The sequence below is a fragment of the Colletotrichum gloeosporioides genome (genome assembly GCF_011800055.1).
Source record: "Colletotrichum gloeosporioides strain Lc1 chromosome Unknown consensus_16, whole genome shotgun sequence".
Classification (NCBI taxonomy): Eukaryota; Fungi; Ascomycota; class Sordariomycetes; order Glomerellales; family Glomerellaceae; genus Colletotrichum; species Colletotrichum gloeosporioides.
Window position 1 is genome coordinate 105356 of NW_025544661.1, and position 21614 is coordinate 126969.

A 21614-nucleotide genomic window follows, 5' to 3' on the forward strand; every position below is an offset into this window, starting at 1 on the left:
AATCTTGGCAGGACAGGATAGAGGCAATGCTAGAAGATAACTACGGCCGTCGGAAAGCAAGAACGGAGGGAATGAGTTGTGATTGAGACTGGCACAAACATTTATCTTCTTTGTGTTAGAGCCAAGATTGAAACCCATCAGCGATCATCCCCTACCCAAAGCGGTTACAATTTCACTTGTGTCTAACGTGAACCCTGGAAGCATCTCACTGCTGTTGGAAGCGGGTTACAAGCGGCTGATCAGACCCGGGCGAGAAACGCACACGACCATGACAGCCAAGGTCTTGGATATCCTCGATATGATAAGGACCTTCCAGAAGCTCTCAAAACACCCAAGATGTGGCGTGGGTTTGGGGCCTGAGAAGTAATAATGATTGGATTGACGGGCCTACCGGCGTGCCAAGATCGGAGCCAAGATCTTGATGTTTGCCCGGCGGAGCGGAATCCTGGCATTGCGACCATCTGGTCTCATCCATCGAATTGGCATTTTCTCGATAGGCGATATCAGCGTCGTGCCGATGGGTGATTTCCCCACCCCTTGGCAGGTGCGCTACGACGTCAGCAGGTTGGTTCGCTGGTTTGCGTAGAGAACAGGGAGAAGGAGGTTGACGCGTCTGCGACCGGCGGACGCGGTCTGGTTGGTCCATTTGGCTCTTGGTCTTCTTGGTATCCTTGGAGGTCTTGGATACAAATTTCCAGAGGCGTTTTCTCACCTTGCATCACGTCGGCCAAGGTAAGAACTCCTATGAGGTCACGAGACAGTGGTAGCGATAGGAAGTGTGGAGTCCAGGGCCGTGGTGCGCATGCTGGCTCTTGAAGTACACACTCGTATTGTCAAGTGTAGTGACAGTGTCTTGGCAACTACCTATGCATCCCTCATACTTTTCTATCTCATTTACGAATGTGAGAAATGTTGATACGTGTAGTATTCAATACCATGTTTACAAACGCTTTGCGCTTTCAGTACAAGATACAATAGAGTGGCCTTTCCATCATCCACCGATCTCAAAATCCCGAGATTGATGGGAGATTACACAACATCCCTCGCGACTTCACTTATATGGGCAACTCCGCTCCCTCTCGCCGGTGCAGTCCAAACTTTGCGGTCAACCATTGGTCTTTCATTCACAATGATAGGAGTTGGTATAGCAGGCCCGTCGCCCCAGCCGCTCGATAGACTCGAAACATCCGACTCAAATGAGCTTCTCCAGGGCAATATTAAAGACTCTCTGGACGTACTTGAATACGTCCGCTGACCTGGGAACGATGTCGGCGACAACGACTCAGAGCCTGATGTCCCTGGCTTCGATCTTGTCATCAAATCCTTCAATGACTTTGTCCGTGGCTGCTTGGTGCCAATGTAAGGTGGAGGAGGCCAGCTCTCGACCCTAGCTCGAGCCAGCTCTGCGTTCCTTGCCCTGCGGTTGATGGCAGATTGCAAGAAGGTTGGTATCCCGAACGCGGCCTGCGGCTTCTCATCTCGTGGGACCTCCTCTGTATGCGTGACTTGTGCTGATTGAGGTAATGGCACTTGGGAGATGGCGCGTGTGTTACGTGCTGGTCGGTTCCCTACAACCCCCGTGTTGCTGTACATCGATGAGCTTGCTGTATTTGATGATTGTGCGGGAGTCTGACCGGAGCCTTTGATGGGCGGTGGGGGTGGAAGTGAGGTCATCGGAGGGTGCGAGGTCAGCGGCGGTAGGTCCCTTGTCAGTCGGGGAGGAGGTGATGGCGGAGTTGTTGGAGGCTCGGCTGGGCCCATTACTGATTTTGCCTTCTCTGCTGTTCTACGCTTACGTCGGGCTCGCCACCTGCGAAAGAAGAAGATTCCGGCGAAGAAAGCGAAGAATGCTGAGTGTGGTGACGGTTAGTCATGGCTACATTTGTGTCTCGAGATACGGGGCTGACTCACCAAGGATGAGAATAACGATGCCAGCTGTCCGCCCTGCATTATTTGAGTTTGCTGCCTGCGTTGGCGGAGGTGCTGTACTTGTCGCCGGAGCCGCTGCCGCTGACGACGTCGGGGCGGCTGGAGCTGAGCTTTGTCCTGTTGGTAGTGGTACAACACTTGTCTCGAGGGATGTTGTTGGTATCACTACGACTGGGGCAGTCGATGTTGGGGGCGTTTGGGGTGCCGAAGAGGGCTCAGCGGCTACAGGTATGGTCGATTGAGTGGTTTGCGATAAAGTTGGCGGAGGAGCTTGAGCTGTGGAAGTAGGTGCTGGAACAACAGAGCTGCTGATCTGTGGGTTTGTCGGTGTCCCGGAAGGCTGGTTGGTAGATGAAGTCAAAGAGGATGTGCTTTGTCTATGTGTTCTTGTACTGCATTTCTTCTCATCATCATCATCGTCACAATCATCATCCTTCTCATCTGGATCGTCCTGGCGAGCTAGGAGCTGAAAGTCCAGTGGACGCTCGTTTCGCGGAACTTGCTTTAGGAATTCGTCAGTATTTGGTCAGACTTCAGGAAACCATTGCGCAAAAGGCCCCTGTACCTACCATTCTGCGGATTAACGACATTGTCGGGATTGAAAACTCAGGTTCCGATCTTCTTTATTGTCTATGAGGCGCACTGAACACTATACTCGACGTCCCTCGTTATTCGTTGTCAGGCGATCAGAATTTCGGATAGACTTTCGCAGACCTGCTGCTGACCGGATTACGGACCGCAACAGAAGACCTACAGGCAGTACTCCTCAACTAGAAGGGAAATGGTAGTAAGCTGGCGATTGTTTGACACTACCCTTCAATCGTCCCTGTCGCAGCTTTATGAAGAAAAGCTGAGGGCAGCGGAAGGCCATGATCAAATGTTTCACACTTCAGCTGGCTAGGGATGATGAACGAATTGTGGACCACATAAAGCTTGTTTTAGCTCCAAAAATAAATCGCCGTTACTCATCCCTACCTTTATCAGACAGCAACTTATCAATTCGGACGGCGAGAAGTGCTTAGAAGAGTCCAAGTGGTTTCAGTGTTTGCATCCCCGCAGAGCTCTCCAATTTGCCATTCGACGGCGACGCTGCCCCTGTGTCTCTCTTCTTCAGATCCCGCGCTTCGTATGGGGACGGAATGCAACGTCACGCGGCGACGGGTGTAACTCGGGATCACGGCTAGGATGGGAAGGTTGCTCTTGAGGCTGAGTATGGTTGATGATGGCTTCAGATTATCTGCCGGCCCTTCACATCTAATCTGATGCCGTGATCCGGGCGCGCTCTTGTTCCTGACACAGCCCGATGAGGCCTTCGATGCCACCGCGATAGCGGTGGAGGAGACCATTCAGCTGTTGATGTTTCATAGACTGGTTTGCGGGGTTGTAGAAGACAAGGAATCCCTGACCTTTATCAGATTGATGAGGGAATGAAATGATTGGACACCTGCTTTCGGCTCCGAAACCATTTTATCCCGTCGGCATGAAAGGCCATATTAGGTACACATCATGCCGCGGTCATCGACGAAGAATTGATAACCAATAGACTGAAAATATTGGCTTACTCAAGGATTAGCTGACAGTCTCCAGATGGTCACTAGCAAAGAGATGTGTAAAACCTCAGTCAAAAAGGATGAATATAGGTTCCCCCAAAGCGCGAACTGAATTCAGATAATACTTGATAGATCGGACTAAATCATAACCGTCCAAAGTACTAACAAAAAGAATGTTGTCACTCCCAAAATAGAAGACATCGCAACCTTCTCAATTCTCCCATCTCCCTCCAGCTACTCCCGCCTTCATCCTCCACCAACCTCCACCAATTGCGAAACTCCGCCTTTACATCCCAGGATCTATGGAAACTTCATGTCAGTCGATTTCACAGATTGACAGAACTACTCGTTCACTCACGGTGGTCAACATCCCGAGCGCGAGGCGGAGGAGGAGGGGGCCCCGGAGGTGGGGGGCCTGGTGGTGGCACCGGGGGCGGTGGTGGAGGCGGCGGCGGCGGGTTGGGAGGTGGTGGAGGGGGATTTGGCGGAGGTGGCGGCGGCGGAGGCGGGTTAGGAGGTGGATTAGGTGGATTCGGGGGCGGCGGCGGCGGCGTCTGTTGCGGTCGAGCTGCGTATTGTTATTAAACAGTTTACAAGAGTAGTATCATTCTGTGCTTCACTTACGTCCATCATCAACGCCGTCCCTCTTCTGAGGAGGCCTAGGGGGGTTACGACCTTCACGGTCATTGTAAGCTTTGACCAAGCTATACGGATACTTGAATACACTTACCACGATCGCCATCGGGGCCGTCCTCAGGCTTAGGTGGACGTCGTCCTTCAAACCAATCATTAGCCAGAAAACTTCACCGTTGGTCTTCAGTTCCTAACGTACCACCATCATCAGGAGGTCTGGGCGGGTTGCAGTCACGAGCACGCAACTGTGGCGGTCTAGGTGGCCGTCCGCCTGTGAGGGTCTGGATTAGCTCTCGAGGAAGCCTTGTTGGTTGCTGTGGACGATACTCACCACGGTCAGGCCCGTCGTCATCAGGGCAACGGTCTCGAACCCAAACGCTTGCGTCTGGAACGTGAACCGCAGGATCATTGCGTCGTGCCTTGATACCAAGGTGATCCTCTGGGTCCATCATATCAGGCTTAGGAGGAACGGCAAGTCCAGCTGCCAGTGGCTCCAATAGGAGCAGGCCAAGAAGGGCCTGTTTCCAAGAGAGGGTAGGCATATTGAGAGTGGTTCAGTGCAATAGAGGTATTGTGTAGTCGAGCTGACTGAGTGTCTGATAACGATCTGGAAAACAGATTGGATAGTTGATGAGGATACCAGACCTTCTTATACACCTCTGCAATCACACAAATATCCTCGTCTACTTCATCCTTGCTGTGATCATGTCCCGATCATGTCTCATTCATGCTCACATCTGCCCAGGCATCTCCCCTCAACCCAGCCCACGGGGACCTGGTTGATCTCGAACCGAACTCAGCAAGAAAATAACCTTACCAGATAATCAGGAACTTCTGAAAATAAACTCGCCTGATCTACAGACCTCAAAAGACGTCTGCCTCAAACTCTATACGCATGGGAGGCAGATTTGGGCAACCATGAAGAATGCCCAGACATCTGCGCCCGTTCCAGGCGTTCCATGCTATAGGTTCGCACATCATGTTGACCCGAGCTTCAAATCTTTGCGGGGTCAAGATAATGTCCCTCTGGCAGCTGATCGGGGTAAGGTAGGGATCAGAGCAGTGGATGGACTGATCAGAGTACTTGGGCGTCCTGGCTATCTGATGTTTTCTGATAGGTATGGTGGTAATAATAGCTGCATTATTTCTCCGAGCCCGCCTGAAATGCGTCGGCCTGGTCTTTGGACGATCGATCCGAGAGACGTGAATCAAACACTGACTTTGTCCCGGTGTTTCTAGTATACGATAGTCCTAGCCGTGACAGGTGATGGGAAACGATGGCTTCGGCATCTCGACTGGCGTTGAAACAAAGCGACATTCCGAACCACTCGTAAACCACTCACTCGGTACTTGACTAAAACATTTCCGCGATGTCAACACCATCGCGGGGACCTCCCCAGCAATCGGCGCCCTCTTGGGAACCCCTCGCGAACTTTCAACGGCCACGCCAAACTCAGCTCACCTTATCATAGGGGCGAATATTGAGGAGTAACTCTTCGGGAGCATCCGACACGCAATTCAATGACATGATGTCCCGCATGGCTTCCCAAGAACCCCATCAGCAGGGGAATTCTACCCGTGAGCAAACCTGTAACAAACAACCTTATTTCGCCCAACCGCAGCTTTTAAGCATGTACCAGAGCAAGCCAGCTTCAAGCTTAATTGGACGTGCGAGACCCAATGAACATCAATTGCTGACAGGGATGGGGTCTGAGCGGCTAAATCTGTTGAATTGCCGTCGATCCCGGTGGTGGTTGAACATCGTCCTTTTCAGCACGCTTTGCACACCTTCATGACGTGGATTGAAGGGCTCAACCTTCCTGTTATCAAAAGGGGCGACATTTGAACCGTGAAGAGTGAGGTTGCGCAGATCATTGCGCAGATGTGTCGCGGCGGTGCTGTGCAGAGATCTTGGATTGCAGCCCAGAGCAGCCATTCAGAGTGAGCAGAGTTAGAGTTTGTGGGTGACCGTCTGTGTGATTGCATGAACAACCACGCAGCCCAAGAACTTGGCTATTGATAGACCAAAGTAACTTTTGCAGCAATTCTGAATGAGACGGCACATCGATGGAAGAAAAGATGACGTCCTGGAAACCCTCTGGGGCCGTCTGTCGCCACGCGGAGACCTACGTTGGGGAATGTGGCTTACCATCTTGGCGCTCCGTTCATCTCAAAGGCTATTCGCGTATGTTCGCGTCAGCATGAACGCAATGCAGAAGCGATGTTACTTGATTGCCTGGGCAGAAAAGAAGTTTTGGGAAGGTCCAACTCTGGATGCTTGAAGGGTGTGCGGTTCGTGACGGGGCTTACTGATTGGATCCCGGTGGGCATTGGTGCCGAGGTCATCAGATGGCGTTGTCTCACCAGAGAAAGGTTCTGGTAAATCATCACCAACGACGACCAGGATATAGCATGTCGACCAGTGAGACGAGACATGAAGCTCTCTTCATGTTGGATCTCTCCTGGTTTGAACAGAGCTTCAACGGCTCCTCGGTTGGCCTGCTCGTACACGTGTTTCCGTAATACGGCCGGTGAGTCCAAAACATACTGCATCCTTACACCCCAGGGTCCTCTTCTGAACTATTCTTGTCCCGATAGGGCGTTCGCCAGCCTCACCATAATCTGCATCCATCCCATTCTGTAGCCTTGTTCCATGCTTCCGCAGTTCATTGCTTCTTGCCAAAGCGTTCAATACTGTTTTGTATTGCCTTTCTATGGTTGCTTCATGTTGATGAAACTTGCCGTAATACTATCCGTGTCCGTCTTGTTTCGCAGTCTTTGAGATCTCGCGTCAATTTGATTCTGCAACGATGGTGGTGGTGGACCATGATACGATACGGCTGGTTCTTCTGGTTGTGTCAGATTGACGGGACTTTTGGTTACAAGGTGTTCGGATGGAGGACAACAGAATTAATTCCCCGCCGCGCCATGAAACTCTTGATTCTATGACTCGCCTTCACCAGGTCGGAGGGTACAGGGTTCTCATAACCAGTGAGCACGAAATGGTCCACGTAGCCAGAACGTCGAACATGGTGGGGGTACGGAAGTCCGATAATGTCGTAGCTCGATGCCCAATGGGTCATTATTGCGAGCTCTGTCAACATGCACTACTCCATTGAGGAGGAAATGAGCAAGATAACTGCCGACTTAACCGTAGGCGGGGCGGTTTTGGTTGGTGACAGGGCAGAAAAAGCCATTTCTCTCGAAACCGAGCATCTCCAAACACGAGAAGAAATAGTTTTATTCTTGTCACCATTACCACACGGGATCCTAATTCGGCCGGTTACCTTATGTGAGTTGAAAACCTGTTCTTTCTCCATCCGAAGGATTCGTACATGATTAACATTTCCTACCTAGTGATCGCCCAGTGATCCTGATTCTAAGGATGGTCGCTTCATCACGAGGAATTTTATTCGCGTTTGTTTCAGCGAAGAAGGTTATGTATGTGAATGACTGTAAAGCAGCCATTGTTTGTATTGTAATATTAACATTGAACTCAAGTATGTTTCGTTTCGTCTTCATTCAACCCCTCTAAATCCCCGTCTAATGGTTTGCACCGGTTGCATTTCTAGTGGCTCTAGACTTCATGGGTGGATTGCATTTTGGGTGCAACTCTAACCCTGCCAGTGGTCAGGCGTCCACTTGACCTGTAAAGTTTGTCAGTAAAGACTCGGGCCAAATATCGATGTCTTGATTAAACTCACATAACTGGGATCAATCTTCTTCAAATCACCGACGCCCAAGTTGCCAGCATCGATCGCAATTTCGTGCTTCATGATTTGAATTGCCTTCTCAACGCCTTCTTGGCCGTAAACGTTGGCGAACATGAAAGAGCGGGACAAGCCGACGGCCTTAACGCCGAGGGACAGCAGCTTCAAAACATCGGCTCCATAGCGAACGCCGCCATCAGCGTAGACTTCGATCTTGTTAAAGATCTCGGGATCGGTGTTATAGATGTCGAGGGCAACCTCCAAGGCCGAGGGAGCACCATCGAGCTGACGGCCGCCGTGGTTAGACAGCCAAATACCCGGAACACCATGCTCAATCGCCGCCTGTGCATCTTCGACGCTCATGACTCCCTTGAGAACGATGGGAAGAGAAGTCATGTTCGTGAGCTGATGGTAGACATCCCACTGAGATACGTCAGCTTGAGTACCGTCAAGGTCCAATAGAGGCGCAACTTACAGTGATAAGAGACCAGCCGGAGTCGGCGGAGCCAACGTCGAAGCGAGCAGCACGGTGACGGTTTCCGTCGGCGGCGGAGTCGACACTGAAACCGATGGCCTTGGCTCCAGCCATCTCAATTCTGTCAAGGACCTTCTGGGTCTCGGTCATGTTGTCCTGGAGATAAAGCTGTTTCGTTGAGTTTAGACAGCTGTCGAACAAGGACGAAATCCGCTGCGGCACTTACCTGCTGGAAGTGGACTTGTCCATTTGCCTTGGCGGCGGCGATGTCTTCCATCGACTTCGACGAGAGGAGAGAGGGCTGCATGAGATTAGTGTCAGCCTCCTGAGCCTGTTGGCAATATTGTACTAAACACTGACCACGTAGAGAATGTTCTCCGCAGCTGCCGCTCGGATAAGGTTGAGCTCAGCCAAGGGATGACCCAGATCACCGCGAGCAGCAGGTCCGATGAAGAAAGGAGCAGAGAAGTTGTGTCCCAAGATGGTGGTTCTATTCCCGTGAAGGTTTTGTCAGCCCATCTACATGCCCAAGACCAAAGAAATCGTGCACGTACGGGAGCGTTTGCTCGACGTTCGTAATGTCAACCATCACGCGAGGGTTGAAGCGATACCGTTGATACACTTCGAGGTTATTCCGGTACGACCACTCGCCCGCTGCTCCGTTTCTGTAGTAGGTGTAGTTCTTGATGGGCAGATAGTTCCTCGCAGCGAAGTCGAAATCTGGCAGACCGATCATGGCATCCAGACTGGGCAGTTCTCCAGGCTGCAGGTCCGGAAGGGCCTGTTCAATGCCGGTATCAGGCTCGTTAAGGAAGACCCTTGCTGCAAGGGCGCTTTGGGCGAGGCCCGAGGCGAGGAGGGTAGTTGCGCGCATCGTGATAGTATTGAAGAAGGTCGAGCGGTTGCTTTATCAGATTCCTTGCTTGTCTCTCAAAACAATCAGCATGATGAGATGTTCTCCAACCTATATATCTTCATCGCGATGTACGGTGTTTGTTTCTTCCCCTTAGTCTCGTTCTCGTTCTCGGTCTCGCCTCGACTTCCGAGCAGCAACATCCCAAGCCGCCGAGGCCTCAGCCACCCAAAACCTCAACATTCTTCGAATAATACAAAATGACGCAGTGGATATTCTGAGTCCGTCGTTACTCATCCTGGGATCCTCAAATTGCATGCTATGCATCACGCTCGGAAAGCCTCCGAACTGCAAAGCGAAGCCATCGCCGGAAGTCTTCGGAGAAACTTTCTCAAGGGATATCGAAATTCCAATTTCCAGTTCAACCATACAAGATATCCGAACTAGCCACGTCCTGCAGGTACAGCGATCTACGGGAAGACTCCGGGCCTGGAGCAGGGTGGAAGTTGAAGTAGACGCGTGGCCGGCTCCACGACGGCCCTACGGGTCAATGGCCCCACGACTTGCAGATCCACCGAACACTCTCTTCTGCAACGACGAACTATGACGGCTTGGATCAACGTCGGTGATGTAACGGAGTTTATCGGTGCATTCAGCGTTACGCGGGAAAGGGTCCAACCTTGGCAGGAATGTGGGGGTTTAATCTTTTTCAATGGGGATTGAGGTCTTTAACTACATCCGTTCTAGCCATTCTCCGTGATTGCCCGCTCAGACGTGGTGATGGGCGGCGGAAACTTGCGCAAAGACTCCATATCTAGGTAAAGCTTGGACATCTCGCAGGCACGATGCATCGGGGTTACATTTGCGATGGGACCTTTGAGCTTTGGTAGCGATGTTGTAGCCAAACGTAACTCTCTTTTGTGAAATCCTGGGTACCTGTTGAGGGCCGAGGCCGATACATCATAGAGTGCTCGGAAAATTCTTGATTTTAACCATAATGATCACTGGGTATGTCGGGCCGTTAGATCAAGTTGAGGTTGTCGGTGAATGTACCAGTTGTGCTTGTTCTAGGTCGAGGATGGTTTAGCTGCTCATTTGAGCCCAAGTGCTCCTATTTCCAGGAAATATGCCTATTGGAGGCTCAACCGTCTCCGAACAACAGACTTGCGGGTGCTATGTGAATTGATCGGTGAAGTGTCTGCAAGCAACCTCTTGATCCCACGCAGCAAGGACGCAGCATGTGATCATTGTACATCCCGAACTCCTCTTTTACGCGTTTGTTCTGCAGTCAAAGCGTATCCGGTGAAGACTGGGGTACTCGGAGCAACGGGAAGTGGGAATAGAGTTGCGAAGCTTCACAGATGCTTCAGTGACCCGCGTGGCTGGAGCCCGTGAAAGTGGATGCCAAGAAACCTTGCTTTGACGTATGGAAGATCCTCTGAAGGACAGGCATTCGATCTTATCAGATGCTATCAAACTGATCACGGGGCTTCGCGGAGCCGCTTCTCTGCTAGTGTTCACTACGTTGCCATCGACGGTGGGATTCGGTCCAAGCGGTCCAGGCTCGGGTGGGCTCGCTTCCACGTCAACGTGGACACAGGCCCAGAAAAGATGCTCGTAGGGGTGGGGGCAGTCCGTGGGGGCAGTCCGAAGGCGTTCCAGAAGCAATGTCACTCTACGAAAAAGGGGATTCGAAACCCATTAGACCATGGAATATCATCGTGAGATATCCGATACTCAAGTCATCGTCTTGAACGGTTTTGCTGTAAGGTTGCTACAATTCAGTGTGGCCAGTGGCCTCTCAAAAGCTTGCAGTTTACGGGTGTGCCGTTCATTCTGGGGCCAATATGTCAAAGGCCGGTGCACCTCATCCATGGGTCTGTCTCGTTTCCTGCCGCGTATCCACTCGAAGTTGGTTCGTTCAGCGTTGGGCGGATCTCGTGGTGGACCTGACGGCGTCGATACCGTAAGCAGTACGACATACCACGGCAAGACGGAGCCGATACGTCTCGTCCGACATCCTCCGATCTCGCAACTTAGAGCAACCCTTGGTATCAAGGTATGAAGGGAAGTGGCGGTAATATTGACGGGATATCCCATGGTCTCGCCGAGTCGATCCCAAAAGAGTCGGTTGCAGCAAGTTGGATGAACCGCCAGAAGAGGCCGAATGGCACCTATAGTTACATCTACACCGCAGTTCAAGATTCCAAAACCACGTGGGGATTCAAGTAAAATCCCAAGCATCCGTCTGCTGTCTGTGCGTAATGCTTTCACAAAACGGCGCCTTCATAATCCGGCCAGCAGTCCCCAATCTTCCCATCATCCTGCACACTTAAAACCACGCTTCCTTCGCCTCTTAGAGGATTCCCCTCCCAGATAACAAAGTCCCCAGAAAACTTGGTTTCGACAGGACGTCCTTCCTTTGAGAACTCTTTCAATCCCAAGATCTTGTTGAAGTTTGTCGACACCAACTTGATCGCCTCTTTCTCGCTCAAGCCCGCAAACTTGGCGGCCCACTGTGCCTCCTGAGCCAGTCCATGTACCTTTGAGTCACCTCTTACTGCAAGTGCCACGAGCACCCCGGCGTCGATGAGCACCTGAGCAGGGCTCGGAGACAACGGAGGACCGGCGAAGGAGTTCTTCTTCTCCCACTTATCAGGGGCACCGCGATTGCCAGTCAAGATGACGGGTATCTTGGCTTCAGCTAGATCTCTGGCAATCTGGGAAGTCGTCAACAACTTGGGACTTCGATCATATGCAGCACAATGACTTACCAGGGGAGCTCCATGCCCACCATAAATGACGAAGTTCACGGAAGGAAAGTCACGCCTTAAAAGAACTATCTGGGAAATGTCATCCTGCGGTATGGTCAGCAACTCTTCTGAATACAACCCTCGGAGAAAGATGTCTCGCCTCGTTCACAGTGTACACAACAACGGGCAGTGAACCGTTCGCCGCGCGGGCATAGGAACTGCTTGGTTGCGCCGACACCGCTTGTCCTTCCTCAATGACCTGACGAAGACGCTCGACCCCAGATGATATAGTCGGAGTGTCATCGCCTTCTGTGTGGTCAGCAAAAACATCATGAACATCGCTGACAACCAAGCTTACCCTTAGCTTCCTGGCCGATGGCAACGTGCAAAGCGACTTCGTCTTTCCATATGCCACCTCCAAGAACAGTAACATTCTCCGCAGTCCGGAGGCCGACACTGACACCTTGAAGCAACCCGCCACCAAAGATTGGTGCAGTGACAGCTTTCGTGACGCCGCCGAGCCGAGCCCGGCCGAAGCCTCTTCCTCCGAAGTGGACGCCGTATTTAGCAAAGTGGAGATCCTTTCGTTCGTTAAGCGCGTTGCCCTTCCGTCCTGGTGAACCGTCGCCTGTGGATGGCTCAGAGGAGATGTCCAGGATGCCGATGTTGTTGCCGAATGCGACCAGACCTGGTGTGATGTAGCCGTTGTCTAGTTTGATGGATAAAGTATTTTCGCGTTCTTGGGAGGAGACGCATGCAGACTCGGCCCCAAGGCAGGTGATCTCGCCGTCTGTAACGACCATGGCCAGACGGCCAGTTGTGTCCAGAGAAAACACATCATCAAGTAGAGCCTCTTTGATCCCAGTGAAGACGATCCGAGTACCGCGTGTTAATGCTCTTCCACAGACATACTCTCTTGTCTCCTCTTGGATTGTGGCCTTGATCTTTGGCAGTGCATTATCGATGTCTTTCAGAGACCTGCTCAAGGTAGCCAGGGCGCCGTCTTCGTCGAGAACCTCACGGCCATCGACAAAGACATGAATCGTGGTCGCGCCGACTTGAAGAGGATGCGCGTCCCAAACGACCAAGTCGGCATCGTATCCGGGTTTGACAAATCCAATACGGTGGTCTTGCTGGATCGAATACGCACCAGCCGAGGTTATGGACTGTAGGGCCTTTGACTCTGAGAGTCCGAAGGAGTGAGAGACTGCTGCCTGGTACCTATTCGAGTGTTAGGCAAAAGCTGGGGCAAATATTTGCCATGCCGTGTAGACCTACGCGAGATATTTGGCGTGATTGCTCTCACCGGTGTGGTCCTAGACGACAAAGGTTGAGCCCTTGATTCTTATCCAGGGGTACTCCTGGTCCTATCTTACCGATTTCAAGACAACACGAATGCCGTGGTCATCAAGGATCTTTGGTCCGCGCAAGTTTGCGCTATATGCCTCATGTTTGAAAAGAGAGTTTTCCGCGAAAGTGGCAATAGTGATATTTCTATGCAGTCCCCCGTCAGCCATAATCCAATCATACGTAGTTCACTTTATTACCTCTCTTGCTCCTTGAGAAACTCTGGAACCTGCCATGCCTCCAGAGCATGGTGAAATGCCTGTGGATGAACACCAAACTCGTGCAACACGGCAAGCATTCTCTCAAAGTCTTCCGGCTCGTAGCAATGGATGTTGACATTGAACTCTCCCCGAAGTAGGGCCACGGTTGCCTCCAGCTCGAGGTCCTCTGGGATTTCTCCGTATTCTGTCACGAAGCGACCAGTTTTTCTGTGGTCAAATATCTCGTCTTGGACCTGCTCTGCCGCATGACACCAAGCCTCTTGCTTCGACTTCAATTTCCGGGCCTTTTCCAGATGCTGCCTCAGGAGCCAAGCATTTCCGAGGCGGGTGTGGCCGTATAGATGCTTCGGGTTCTCACCGCAAGCCATCTTGAGGTATCTTTGTCGGCTTTCCTCCGGGATTCCATGTTCCAGCAACAAATCTTCGACGATCGGCTCCCCATTCTCGCCGGGAGACGGGATGTTCTTGACCAAGTACCCCTGGCCACCAATGATGTTCCCGGATCCAGGTAGAATCAGCGACGTCGTCACGCCGCCTGAGGCAATGATCTTGATGGCCGGATCGTAGGGCTTGAATCCGTCAATGGCTCGGACGAAGGGCGTGATGGGTCCGAGCTGTGGCTTCTCGTTCACATCTGAGGTTGCGGAGACTGAGGAGAAAGGGAGTTCCAGGTGGTGAGAGTGGATGTCGACGAGCCCGGGCGTGACGAATCTGCGGTTGAGATTGTAGACGACTGCGTCGCTGGGGAAGTCGTCATGCTCTCGAGTTGTTTCGACAGATTTGATGAGGCCTTTCTCAAAGACGATATCGACTGCATCGGGGAGAACTACGTCTCCGTCAAAGAGGGTTGCATTCCGGAGAACAATGGTTTGCTTCTGTCCAGAGACCTTGTTCCATCGCGGATTCGATTCTCGTTGAACAATGCCGCCCGTTCTTTGAGGCCGAGAAACAGTCTCTCGACAGGTTTCGAGGCCCTTTACAAGCACTTCGCGCTGCTCCTCGGTGATGACAGCATCCTGAATAGCCGCATTGTAGTAATGCGACAAGGAGACGAGCACAACAACGAGAATAGTAAATGCTACGACACGTCCTCGGCGCCTCCGAACGAAGAATAGTCTCGGTGCATGATGTTGCTGGTACGGCGGGGGACTTGAATCAAAGAAACCTTCGCCTTTCCCGACCATCTTGGCGTTCTCGACGCATAAACAGTCCTCGCAACTTTGTAATGCTGCAAGTAAACGTTTTCTACACAAAGTAATTTTGGTCAAAAAGAGCGCTCCTCATAATGGCATACAGTGCCTCAATTACTCTCAAGCTGGGCCCCCGACTCAGGTAGTCGAATTCAGAGCTTGGCGTTTGCTGATTGACGGCGGCGTCAACGTGGGTCGGAATGGCGTCACTTGGATTTGACCCACGTCCCAACGGCGTAATCCGAGAAGATTCAATGGCTCAAAGTCGTCGTCGGGTATGACTTCCAGCGAGGTTTGGTCATGAACAAAGGTACAAAGAAGTTGTTGCGAGTGGGATCTTGCGGGGGACTCCAACCGCGCCGACGACGTTGATCAACATGCAACACTCGTGATTCGCTACTCTTATCACTCAATTGACCGGTCCATCTGCAGGCGTCCGTTCCGGGAAGTTGTCGCCTGCCAGCCGGAGCCGTGAAACCGAAACCGACGCGGCGGATCCCCGATCTCATTGGAGGCATCGGGTCCGCTCCGACTTTACGCCTCGGCGGAATAAACGCCCATCAGCAAGTTGCAGCAAAAAGACACATCTAGAACCTGGTAGCCGTCAAAATCTGGTAGACACTTTGCCGTCTTCGTTGTCTCCTCCGCAGCCGCCATTTCTCTGTCCGATGACGCGATAAGAGACGCGCCCACTTCCCGCCCACTTCATCCCTGCAGCCGACCGTTGGAGCGGGATGGGCGAGCCCAAGATAGGACGGGTTAAGCTTATTGGTACGTAACAGACATTGTCTCCCGGGTTTGGCAGCGGTAGTCGAGAGGATGCGTTTCCACATCGAGGTAAGTCTGTCGTGGGGTTCTCATTCATTCTCGGTATGGTGCAACACAGCGCGTCGTTGCTGGCGCGGCATTTTCAACTGCAGAGGTTTGCCAATGTCATCTGCTCAACGGAGATATGCGTCTTGGCTGTCTTTAGCCCGAGTAATTTCCATATTGAAGGAGTCTCTAGCGCTGGAACTATGAGCGGAACGGGTACATACTGGGCTACAGGTACGCGTCTTCGTACTGCAATGCGAGTCGGTCGGGAGACCCCGCCAGAGCCCACTCTTCCTTCTTTAGCCACAGCATACTATCAAGTTGCAAATGGCAAGACCAGACGAAAGCTCGGGGCATTTGCCTGTTGGATGGCATAAAGGTTGTTGGGAGACTTTAGCGCCACAGAGTCACCAGATATGCAGGCTACTACCACCCGGACGGATCCTGACCCCATCGTTCGCGTGAACTACTCACGAACGGCAATAAGAACGGCTCTATCCTGACTCACTTCATGTCCCTATACTGCCTGTTGTGTCTCATCCCTCATAGCTTTGCATCTGTCTGTGGTTTCGTCCACCAGTTGTTGCCGATATGGGTACTCTCAATGAGAAGACAGGCGATACCATCGACGTCGTCGCACCAGCTGATGTTAACCCTCAAGTGAGTCTACCGAGTATGATCGTCTTCTGTTGGCATTAACTAACAACTTCACAGCGTGAGAGCTTCGATGAGAAGATTTCTGTTGATGAAGTGGCAAAGTAAGTCTACATTTCACCTACGCAAGATCATCCAACTCACAAACCGCCAGACAACTGAACGCTACACCCGAAGAGGTCCTCGAAGCAAGAGAACACTCCCGCAGCCTCTCCCTCCAAGAAACCCGTGAAGTAACCACCACCTACCCCATCCATCCTCATACACTCCTAACACACAACCCAGGCCGCCGAAAGACTTGTCTCCCAACACAACCTCGACCCAAACTTTCCCGCCGGCGCCCTCGAGCGCCTCAAAGCATTCCTCGCCAACGACGACATCCTCACCAACCCAGACTCCCACGCCCGCGAAATCTCCGAAGCCAAGGTCGAGGTCTCGCTGCTCACCACCAACAGCCCGTACGCCGAGGTCCGCGCCGTCGTCGACCCGCACGATGACCCCAGCCTGCCCGTCTCCACGATCCGCGCCTGGGTCATCGGGCTCGCGTTCGTGGTGTTCATCGCCTTCATCAACCAGCTCTTCAGCGTGCGCCAGCCGTCGATCACGCTGAGGGCCGAGGTCGTGCAGCTGTTGGCGTATCCGGTCGGCAAGGCCGCGGAGAGGTTCCTTCCTGATGTTGGGTTCACGTTGTTTGGTGTTCGGCATAGCTTGAACCCAGGCCCTTTTAATAAGAAGGAGCACATGCTTATTTCGATTATGGCGAGTGTGGGCAAGACCCTGCCTAGCTCGAGATATATCAGTAAGTTCCGCGTCTTTCGATAGAGCATGGTGTTGGTTGTCTGACAAGATCCGACTCAGTCTTCACCCAATGGATGGACCGCTACTTTGGGCAAAAGTACGCCAAGTCATTCAGCTACCAAATCCTTCTGGCTCTGTCCACGAACTTGATGGGTTTCGGTTTGGCTGGTTTGTGCAGGCGTTTCTTGGTGTACCCAGCCTTCTGTCTATGGCCCGCATCCCTGGTCACCATTGCTCTGAACAGCTCTCTTCATAACGGTAAGCCAAGTCGCGAGGACATGCTCCTTGTAGACGCATAATACTCACACCGCGACAGAGACAAACCATCCGGTTGCCGGCCCCTTCAAGAAAATCTACAGCATGTCCCGCTACCGCTTCTTCTTGGCTGCCTTCGCCTGCATGTTTGTCTGGTTCTGGTTCCCAGACTACATCTTCGGCGCGCTCTCCCTCTTCAACTGGGTGGCGTGGATTGCCCCGGACAACTTCACCCTCACCGCCATCACCGGTGTGCGCAAAGGTCTCGGCTTCAACCCTCTACCCACCTTCGACTGGAACGTCGCAACCCACGTCGTTCAGCCCCTCGTTGTTCCCTTCCGCGTCACGTTCAACACCTTCATTGGCGTCTTCATCGGCGGCATCACGATCATCGGGCTGTACTGGACGAATGCGTATAACACGGCCTACCTCCCGATCAACTCGAACCTCATGTACAACCATTTCGGTGGCTCTTACAACGTCTCCAAGATTCTGGACAGCCGCGGGTGGTTAGATGAGGCCAAGTACCAGGCCTACTCCCCCGTCTACCTGGCCGCAAGCAGCATCACGATGTACTACTACTTCTTCGCCGTCTACGCTGCGACCATCTCCTATGCGATCCTCTTCCATCGCCACGACATTGCGCTGGGCTTCAAGAGTCTGCTCCGCAGCTTTAAGAAGGAGGCGTCGCACGACTTCAAGGATGTCCACACCAGGATGATGTCGAACTACCCCGAAGGTACGGGGATCCTCCTTGCTCACTTGAACGTTCTATCTAACCGGTCACAGTTCCCGAGTGGTGGTACCTCATTCTCAACCTGCTCGCAATTGCATTCGGTGTTGCGGCCATTGCTGCTTGGCCTACCGAGGTATCTCTCGACTCCTCCCGTCCATCCAGTAATATTGCTAAGTATTGCCCAGACCAGTGTCGGCGTCGTCTTCTTCGGCATCGCCCTCGCCCTCGTCTTCGTCATTCCCACCGGTATCATCTTCGCCACGACGGGAATGGAGGTTGAGTTCAAGTAAGTCGATGAAATCCACTAATAGACGAACGAAACTAACATTGTGATAGCGTGCTGGCCGAGTTCATCGGCGGTGCATGGGAACCCGGCAACGCCCTCGCCATGAACTTCTTCAAGTGCTTCGGGTGAGACGACTAATAAGCATCGCAAATCTCAGTTCTTGGACTAACCAAGACTCCCAGCTACGTCACAACTGCCCACGCCCTCGACTTCGCCAACGATCTCAAGCTAGCCCACTACCTCAAGATCCCGCAGCGCCACACCTTCGCCGCCCAAGTCGTCGCCGTCTTCGTCTCCGCCTTCGTCGCCACAGGTGTCATGAACTTTCAGATTGAAAACATCCCCGACCTCTGCGCGACGTAAGAAGAACCCTTCCACCAATGTCTCTCGTGGAATGCTAACAACCTTCACAACAGCAACCAGAAAGACCGCTTCTCCTGCCCCGGCGTCAACACCTACTTCACCGCCGCAGTCCTCTTCGGCAGCTTGGGCGCTCGCAAGGTCTTCGGGTCCGGCGGCATCTACACCGCCCTGCTCTCCGCCTTCCCCGTCGGCTTCGCGATCCCGATCCTCTTCTACGTCTTCCAGCGGCGCTTCCCCCGCACGCACTGGGTCGCCAAGATCCACCCCGTCATGATCCTCAGCGGCGGCATCAGCTGGTCTCCCGTGCGTCAAAACCATTCCCCCTTCTGGCTCTTCCTGATTTCTGATTGGACTTGTAGTACAACATCGCGTACATGTGGCCAGCCGTCATCCCCGGCTGGCTGAGCATGGTCTACCTCCGCCAGCGCTACCTCGCCTTCTGGTCAAAGTACAACTACGTCCTGTCAGCCGCCCTCTCGACCGCCATCGCCATCGCCGCCGTGGTCATCTTCTTCGCGGTGAGCTATCACGGGTTCGAGGTCAACTGGTGGGGCAACGACTCGGAGAAGGGCTGCGAGGCCACGGCTTGCACGAGGCTCAAGCTGCCCAAGGGGGAGTACTTTGGCCCTCGCGTGGGGACGTATGCAGGATAGCATCCTGTCCTCAGATCTGCTATCCATCGAACATGTACAATCTTCACAGCGCAACTCCACAACTAGTAGAACAAAAGAAGAAATGGCTTCAAGATATACAGTGAATCAAAGTCTCAATTCCCCAGGAACTCTCCCCCAACCCACTATAAAAAAAGGAGGTTCCCCATCCCCGTCTCCGCCGCCGTCCAGAAGATCCCGACCAAATCATTGCCCAAGAAAAGTCCCAGCTTCACGGTCCAGCCAGGCCCCTTCTGCATCGCGATCCCCTGAACCCCAGCATCCTCAACAGCTCAGGCGAACCCCCCGCCCCCCAACTCCCCTCACTCCTCATCCCCCCCGGCCACGGAAAACGGCGCCAAAGGCGGCACACTCTCCTGCGGCGCCTTCCTCCTCGTCAAATCCCCGCCGCCCCTCTTCTCCTTGCTCCCCGTCGAAAACGGGTTAAGGGGCGGCACCTCCTCCGGGTCCTTCTTCTTCCGCGCCTCCAGCGCGTCTCTCTTGCCGCCCTTGCTCTTCGTGCTGAACGGGTTGAGCGGCGGCACGGGGTTGCTCCCGCCCTTGCCGTCGCCGTCCTTGCGCCGGCGGAGGTACTCCGCGTCGCGGGCGTTGTGGAAGCGCACCGGCGGCGCGCGCTTGAGCTGCTGCGGGACGACGGGGGTGCCGAGCTCTTCGCGGCGGATGAAGGAGACGACGCCGCCTATGGCTTCGCTGGCGCGGTTTTGGAGGGAGGAGAGAGGGCTGTTGGGGGTTGTCTTGTTAGTCAAAAGGTGTTGTATGATAGGTGTGGTTGTAGGACGTACCCAGACTCAACAGGCACAGCACCAACACCGACCACGGCGGCGGTAATGACAGCAATAGCAGAGAACTTCATGATGTGTATGCTCTAAAACGACCGTTCGAGTATTCTTAAGAAAGCAGAGCCTGTCCTTTGAAATGAAAAGAAGAGAAAAGAGATAATCTGCTCCGGGCGGGTGTAGTAAAGTCGGTATAGTTGAAATGAAAAGAAATGGTAAACTGAATGATGGGACGCTTGGTCTCTTCGATGAAGGGGAGTGTAATTCAAAATAATCCGTGTTAACTGTTCACTTCAAATTCTCATCCGACATCAGACGGCAAAGACTTGGAAAGCAAGAACCAAACAGACCAACGTGAGACAACACAGGACGAATCTTCCCTTTATCTACCAAACAGTTACACCAGCTGGCCCTTTCCCCGGTTCCATTCCCACTTCTTTTCTTAGGCACGCTCAACACGAACCCATCCATGGCACCAGCCCATCTATCTGGAATCCCACCCATCCCGGTCCCATCACCGAAAAAAGGGCTGACGAACATGAACACACCCTTCCTTACTCCGTACCCTTGTCCATCAGGCCGCACGCAGCCCTAGACAACGTGGCGCGCCCGTTCGGGCACGTCATATCATCCAGGGAAGGACCCTTACCGTCACTTTCAATAAGATGCGCCCTTTTGCCTTTTTCCCACAAGCGCGTTTCCACAGTTTCAGCCCGCGACAATTCCACACTTCTGTCTTCACCACAGACCAACAAGCGCCGCCTTCACTTTGGAGAGTCCGCAGTAGCCCAACACGTGTCTCCCAATTCAGCTGATGCCTCGTCTCATTGCAGAGGCCAAGACAGCTCAGCCCTCTCTTGCGCGCAAAGAAAATGTCCCCGACTCACGTCTCGCCGTGCCCATCTCGCCCCCCGACTCGCGAGCGCACGGAACCACGTCCGACTCAGACTCGGTTCAGACTTCTTCAACACACGACTCAAGTGCCAGCAGCGTCTCCAAAAACAGCACGCGGAAAACGTTACCCATGCCCAAAAAACCCAAAAATCATCCGACCAATTCGTCTGAAGCAATCCGGCCTAGCCGACCACCACCAATTAAACCCTTCTTCTTCGTCTCTCGCAATCGAGATATTAAACGGTCTGGGAAAGATTATCTGCCCATTCGCTTGCGCGATGCTCCATAGCTACCATCCTGAGATCGTTCCCCAAACTCTGCTCAGCTCTTCAAATCACGAAATGTGCCGCCGCTCCAACACCGCATGCAAGAAAGCTGGAAAGCCTAATTTCTTCTGGTGACAGACGACCTGTCTTTTCAGCCCAAACTCCCGCGTCCGACTCTGAGATCAGGCGGAATGCTACCACAATTGACTCATGTCACCTCAACGAGGGCGAACTCAGTTCCCTCTTCGACCATCAAAAACATTCAACTCCTCCTCTATTTCCTCCGGCTTCCAATAAATCGTGTAGAAACACCAGAAACCTGCCAGAAAGGAACCACTCCTTCCAGAATCTTCCTAAACCCCGACACTCCCACAGCTAAACTCCCCTGCCAGCTTAACTCCCCAGTCTCCGCCATCCATCATCAACGTCCAACGGTGACAT

The 21614-nt window shown here is 52.9% G+C and overlaps 4 protein-coding genes and 1 pseudogene across 5 annotated transcripts; 1 reads left to right on the forward strand and 4 right to left on the reverse strand.

Moving 5' to 3' along the window:
- Positions 1-3765: 3765 nt before the first annotated feature.
- Positions 3766-4521, reverse strand: GCG54_00012754 (annotated as a pseudogene). Its single transcript is given in 5 exon segments — positions 3766-3779; positions 3838-4047; positions 4104-4194; positions 4210-4383; positions 4444-4521. Coding segments are annotated over 5 exon segments (567 nt in total).
- A 3205-nt stretch (positions 4522-7726) lies between these two features.
- GCG54_00012755 (Cytochrome b2) lies at positions 7727-9171 on the reverse strand (the record flags this gene model as incomplete). The annotated part of the gene is made up of 6 exons (XM_045412626.1): positions 7727-7759; positions 7817-8245; positions 8298-8465; positions 8524-8598; positions 8658-8787; positions 8852-9171. The coding sequence occupies 6 exons, from the start codon at positions 9169-9171 to the stop codon at positions 7727-7729; spliced, it is 1155 nt and encodes a 384-aa protein (XP_045268632.1).
- A 2249-nt stretch (positions 9172-11420) lies between these two features.
- GCG54_00012756 (uncharacterized protein) lies at positions 11421-14655 on the reverse strand (the record flags this gene model as incomplete). Its single annotated transcript, XM_045412627.1, has 7 exons — positions 11421-11870; positions 11925-12008; positions 12073-12212; positions 12262-13124; positions 13182-13219; positions 13280-13397; positions 13451-14655. The coding sequence occupies 7 exons, from the start codon at positions 14653-14655 to the stop codon at positions 11421-11423; spliced, it is 2898 nt and encodes a 965-aa protein (XP_045268633.1).
- Positions 14656-16065: 1410 nt separating this feature from the next.
- GCG54_00012757 (Oligopeptide transporter 3) lies at positions 16066-19219 on the forward strand (the record flags this gene model as incomplete). The annotated part of the gene is made up of 12 exons (XM_045412628.1): positions 16066-16134; positions 16189-16232; positions 16283-16361; positions 16414-16927; positions 16987-17184; positions 17243-17920; positions 17971-18050; positions 18103-18203; positions 18254-18328; positions 18386-18562; positions 18620-18869; positions 18926-19219. 12 exons carry the CDS (start codon positions 16066-16068, stop codon positions 19217-19219), a joined length of 2559 nt encoding a protein of 852 aa, XP_045268634.1.
- A 320-nt stretch (positions 19220-19539) lies between these two features.
- Positions 19540-20090, reverse strand: GCG54_00012758 (uncharacterized protein; the record flags this gene model as incomplete). The annotated part of the gene is made up of 2 exons (XM_045412629.1): positions 19540-19957; positions 20020-20090. The coding sequence occupies 2 exons, from the start codon at positions 20088-20090 to the stop codon at positions 19540-19542; spliced, it is 489 nt and encodes a 162-aa protein (XP_045268635.1).
- Positions 20091-21614: the final 1524 nt, after the last annotated feature.